This window comes from Anarhichas minor, unplaced genomic scaffold (genome assembly GCF_050575085.1).
Source record: "Anarhichas minor isolate MPS153535 unplaced genomic scaffold, ASM5057508v1 ptg000026l, whole genome shotgun sequence".
Lineage (NCBI taxonomy): Eukaryota > Metazoa > Chordata > Actinopteri > Perciformes > Anarhichadidae > Anarhichas > Anarhichas minor.
Genome location: NW_027466472.1, coordinates 13,482,115 through 13,488,114, shown reverse-complemented (window position 1 = coordinate 13,488,114; position 6,000 = coordinate 13,482,115). Strand labels below are relative to the sequence as shown.

Sequence of the window (6,000 nt, the reverse complement as noted above, 5' to 3'; positions counted from 1 at the left end):
TTATTCTTCCATTCACAACAGGAGGAAAACATTTTCATGGTGAATGGTTTGCCTAAATAGATTACCATCTCAAATAATTCAATTTCCGTTAATTTGATTGATTTCATACCAAGGGGGGGGGGGGGGGGGGGGAAGAAATCTTAATTTAAAACCATTGCATTTCTAATCAAACATTAACTGAGAGAGAGGCCTGGGTGAAAATATTTTATTACTACTTTCGCCACTAATTCAAATAGAAAATGCTGATGGCTGCCTTTTTAAATGGCACCACCAGTTTTCGGCGTGCGACTAGCTCTTATGAGAAATCCTCAAAATAAACGGCTTAACCGTTTGCAAGCTGCATGATCGTTCCTCGCATGATACACAGATTGAGCACACACAAACACCCAAATCTACAGAGAATCTATGCTTGGCCGTTACTACACGAGGATTCAAATGAAGCAGTTCAGTCATCTGATCCATTCCCATCCATTATTCATCCTGCTCGGGGAGATGGAGACGCTGGGCTTCTCTTCTCAGAGAGACCCAGGAACCCCATCTATTCTCATGAGCAAAGGCAATGCAATGCAGAAGGGGAGTGAGTCACCTGAGAGCGAAAACAAAAGTTGAGAGTAGTGTGAAATATCCTGAGTGCACAAGAACTGAGATGAACCATCAGGCGTATACTAAATCGAATTATTACAAATCCCACAAAAATACAAAATGTGGAAATATAACTTATTGAGCACACCTCCCCCAGGTGCAGACTGATGCCGATGCTATGCTGTCGGAAAGTAAAGCAGGCTGGCCGGAGCTGTGCGGGGAAAACACCTTGTGGAGACATTGTGTGAGTGGCAGGCAGAACTGGCAAGCTGCCACAGATAATAACATCTGAAATAAATTTGATGTGTGGAATTCAATCTGTAGTGATAGGGACGGCTGCAGCATTAGAGTGAAGCTCTAAATGCTATCTACTCATCCATGGAATGAGGACTGACACGCAGTCTCAGAGAATAGATTGTGCAATTAGCAGCCTTTGTGCTGTTTTGACACAATGAAAAAGGGAAATGAGATTCAACGTTGTCATGCACGGTTTTCTGTAGCCCCTGTGATTCCCACAAGATATTCCAAATGTACTGTTTCAGGTGAGAATGAGTTCGGGAGGGTTGAAACATTACAAAATATAATAAAGCGCACACAGAGAGAGTGGCGGAGAGAGTTGAATCGGTCACAGTTATTAATAATCTACAGTATTTCATTTCCATTCAAGCAGTCGGATTTCAAAATGTGAAATTCTAATGTGATTTTTGTTTCCCAATTTTGCGGAGCATGCCAAGTGTCAGCTACAAGATGTAATGCACCATTCAAAGCAAGGCGAGTGTCTTTGAGTAGACATAAATAGCTCGAGAACCGGAGTTTCACTAAACTTTAGTTATCATTCTCTTAATAAACCCTCATTCTACCAACATATTCATAACATAATAGCACTACTGACTGAGAATGAACAAACAACCATCATAGCAAAATGTTAACTTAGTTCTTTTCAAAACAGTATCAGTTATGTAATGAATGTTGTTAAATTATTATTGATGTTTTGATTATGATTTTACGAAAGTTACAGTTCATTTGCATACCGTGTAAAATGAAAGTAGACAGAGCACATGAGGAAATCTGTGTCTGCTGCATTTGTGTCTCCTTGAAAATGACTGACAGAGTGCCCTACCCCACTGACAGCATGATACTTTAAATTAGACACCACGGCAAACGTGAACTCCACACATATTTCCATCTATTAAAACTGCATATAGGCGGAATTGGATGCTTTTGACCGGTGTCCCCCCCCGGACCCCAATACATATTATACATATTGGTATTTTTCAAAAAGCACTAAACAAAAGATAGGAAGTTATTAGGAACACACTAATTGACAAAGTCGTGGAAAATTGGAATGATAGAATCAAGCACATGATATGATTAAAAGTATAGCTCTGGGGTCTGCGGGGACCCCAGTTTGTAGGAACATGGTTAAACAGGTTTCAATGAGGTAGAGCACCAACATTACTGTCCTTTTAGCAAACAGATGTTGTTGTTTTTTTGTCACTGAATACTCAATATGTTAGTTTGATTTAAATTTTGGTTCTAAAAAAGTAGCACAAATGTGTGTTCTTCCACACAAAAAAGTGTCATATAGACACATCCTCTCTTTGTCTGCAGCCTTTAAACGGATTAGAATGCACACTCCCTTCAACAAACAGAAGCTCACGCTGCTATTGAGCTGGCTAGCATATACTGTATAATAAACATAAACTAAAAGGTGTTTTATCTCATTTGTGCTTCAGCTATAAAAACCAAAGCGCAGCCAGATGAGTATATGTTGGTCTCATCCACATGAACTAACAGACTATAACCATAAAAGAAAATGACTATAATATTCCTATAAAGTGTCTGTGGTTCTCGGTGGTGAGTTTATGGTTACCTCACCGCGCTCCATTGTATTTTACACTTCCCATGGTATCACTGTAATACCCCTTCAATATTCCTATTGGGAATTACAGTGTGACTTTTTTTTAGTGGCAGTCTATAAGGACAGTCTCACTGTTTTGACATTATTTAAGATATGACTGTAATATTCCTACATTATTTTATAGGCATAGATGTCATCGCAACATAATGCAGCCCAGTATGATAGCAGGCTCCCTGCTTGAGCCCTCCCTCCGCCTCTCATGTGTCTACATTTTCATCCCATGGCCGTCTCTAGGTGATTTAGCGCCGCCAGTCTCAAGCAGGTGTCCAACATGGCGATCACGGGGAGCGGATCTCTCGCTATTTCTCTCTCAGTTTTCGTGATTTCAGCGGCGTTTCTTCGGAAAGGTAAGTTTTTGGTTTCTCGCGCGTTTGTTGTGTGCGTGTGTGTGTGTGTGTGTGTCCTTGCTAAAGCAAGAGGAGCACCGGGGAGAAGTTGTGGTGCGTTTGCGCGCTAGATGCGCACAAGCTTCCACCACGAATCTCAGCATCACTTTCTACTGACTGCGATACCGCTGTCGACTCCAAAACATCCACGCTGTTTCTCGTGACTGTTGGGCTACTTATCTCGTAATTTGAGCGCTGATTGGAAGGGTGTTGTCCTGTGTGGTAGCGACAGAGGAGTGCTATAAAAAGTAGTGTTAGTGCCGCACAATTGCATCGGCGGAGAGAAAGTATCAGCAGCGACGATCGGGTGAAATGGTCGTACAGTATTCAGACCCACAGGGCAAGTTTAAGGCAATGTGTAGTGAAACGTGGCTCTTTTATCATGAAATACGGCCGATTCTCCGTTCACGAGAGAACACGGCTCCATCGCACTTGTACCGTTTTGTTCGTACCGCATAAACCCCCACAGTCCCAACTCATCCACGGTCTACAAATCTCCCAAGTCTGCGCTTCAGGTGCGCTTTGGAGGAAAAAAACACGCATTGCAGCTCTAGTCTCGCAGTGTCCTCTGGCCGCACAACTGCAGCCTGGGATGCCAGTGTGTGTTCCAGTCCGCAGTCTTCACTTCTCCTCCTGTCATTGAGGCTGGAGATGTAAATCTGCCATGTCGCTTGTCCCCCCCCCCCCCCCCCCTTTTTTTTTTTTTACAGTGTGAAACTGCATGAACCAGGGGTGCCTAACTGTGCAAACCATTGGAGACCCACAGTCCGATCGTTTCCCCCGTTATTCCACCGCGGGTGCACCAGAGTCGCATGCGTCAGTGTTTTGTTTTTGTTCCTGGAAAACGTATGACAATACTGACGCATGTAAAGTGGTTAAAATGTCAGCTTGCAGCCGCTTTAAATGCCTCCCAGCGGTGGGATGGACATGTTGTTGTGTTGTCAATCCCCGGGTTGTTAAAATGACAAGCAACAGTTGCGATGACAGCTTTACACTTGGAAGTCTACTTGAGCGACTTCTTATTTATTTAATTTCTGTTTCTGATAGTGCCATTGGTGGCTACACATATTGACATCTGCATCACACATCAACAGGTCTGCAAAAAACTCAACAAAGCCTCTTTGTGTGTCTGCGTGTGTGTGGTGTGAGATTAGAAACCTGCTCCCAAATTGAGGTGAGGCTACTAAATAAAGGACTTTTTTATTTTTTTACAGTGGGATTTTTTATTTTTTATTTTCACAGATGCAATGCTTTCCACTGTTGAATGACATTCACAGCATTGTCTAGAGTATCCTTGTCACATTGAGTTAATTAACCTCTCAGTCAAACAAAATAATGCATCGTGAATGAGCAGCAACCTCGAGCTCAATACACCGAGGCTTGCAGCAGCAGGAAACTGATGCGGCCTCTTAGTTCAGGTAAAGTCCCCATGCAAGCCAGAGAAAGTCTGATCTGACATCAGGCATTTTATTTGTTTGATTGTCTCTGTGCCAGCTGCTGGGAGCATGAAAAAAGCCCCAAGCTCGAGCTTTTTTGAAGTGCTGACGGTCTGCTTTTTGACAGCCTTCCAATTTTTCTTTGTTAATAATCCACAATCAATGGATTTGAACTTTGTCTCCATATCTGGCGAGAGGTGAACAGCCCCACTAACTGGATGCTGCCTGTCACAATAGGTGTTCAGTTTGTTATAAAGATACCAAGGAAATAGGGTGTGTTAAAGAAAGAAGCTGACCCTGACTGTCATAAGAGAAAGTTGTTCCTACAGTACACACAGGGAACGATAAAAGAGCTGCCTGGGCTGGGCACCCTGTTATGAAATGCTGACACTTTGCATTTTAACAAATAATCTGTTTAGCAGTATTTTCTCTCCCTGCGTCTCCTGGGGCTCGGCCTGCTGTACCATATCAGATGGACTAATTACAGAAGGTTGCATAATCCCACTTATTGCCAGCTTCAAGTCATTCGTCAGAGCTGAGTGATGGTGAAGTGGATCAATACGAGCTGTCAAGAAGCCTCAAGGCACCGCTGAAGGACGGGATCTCAGAGAAACAAAAGGAAACATACAGTTGTTACGGTGCTCTTGGTCTGCCAGTTGGCACGTGACAGGGTGAGTAATTGAAGATGTCCGTCTCTTGCTGCTTATGGTGGGGTTCGGCTTTGAAAAGGATACTGCGGAAATCGGCCAGCAGTGTGCCGCTCTGCCCTCAGTTTGTGTTTGCTTACAGCGAGTGTGTTCTGGTGTTTTGTTTTTTATTTCCCCAGTTACGAGTGTTGATCTCCCTGTGTTTTTCACATGTACTTGTCAGTGGTGCATAGTGCGGCCCCCAGTACCGGAAGAACATTCACACCTATATATTCATACTTCTGTTGAGTCCTGAATATAAGACAATCTAGGGCCAGCGGTAGTACAAGGGCTCAGATCCTTGATTTAAGTAAAAGAATTACAGCAGTGTTAAATACTTCATTCAAGTCCTGCATTCAACATTTTACAAAAGAAAACAGCAAAATATACTTAAAGTACCATTACGCAGAAACATTTCCCCTCTGAGTGTTATAAAGTATTATATCTTACTGCATTATTTTTTACTGATGCCTTAACAGTATGTGTAAGCAGCATTGTAATGTTATAGGTGTTGAAGTTTGGGCTAAATTAAATTAAATTAAATGCATCAGAATGCAACATTCTGTGATCAGGCCCTCATTTGTTTTGTGTTTATAATTATGATTTAAATAATTTATTCTGCAATGTAACTGCAGTCGTCAAATAATGTAATGAAGTAAATACACACCAGCTGTTTGCCTCTCAAATGGAATGAAGTAAAAAAATATATATATTCAAGTGCAAGTAGTGTGCTTGAATGTGATTCATTGATTGATCACTTGATCTAAATATAATCAAAAAATAATATTAAGAAAAACTCCCCAAAGCCGAGGTGACGCCAACAAATCGCTTGTTTTGTCTAAACTCACAGAATATAAAGAAAAACAGCAGACCCTCACAAATGAAGAGGCTGAAACCAGAGAATGTTTGGCATTATTCTGTCGAAAGAATAATCGATTAATCAAGTAATACCTACTACCGAGTCAGAACCACACGCAGAACCTCAGTGC

General features: G+C 42.0%; 1 protein-coding gene across 1 annotated transcript in view; it reads left to right on the top strand.

Annotated features, from left to right (window-relative positions):
- The first annotated feature begins 2,774 nt into the window (after nucleotides 1-2,774).
- The window catches only part of cadm1b (cell adhesion molecule 1b), a 118,284-nt gene continuing 115,058 nt past the window's right edge, over nucleotides 2,775-6,000 (top strand). The window contains exon 1 of the mRNA XM_076100405.1: nucleotides 2,775-2,850. Coding sequence (XP_075956520.1) covers nucleotides 2,775-2,850 — 76 coding nt within the window. The remainder of the gene's footprint in view (nucleotides 2,851-6,000) is intronic.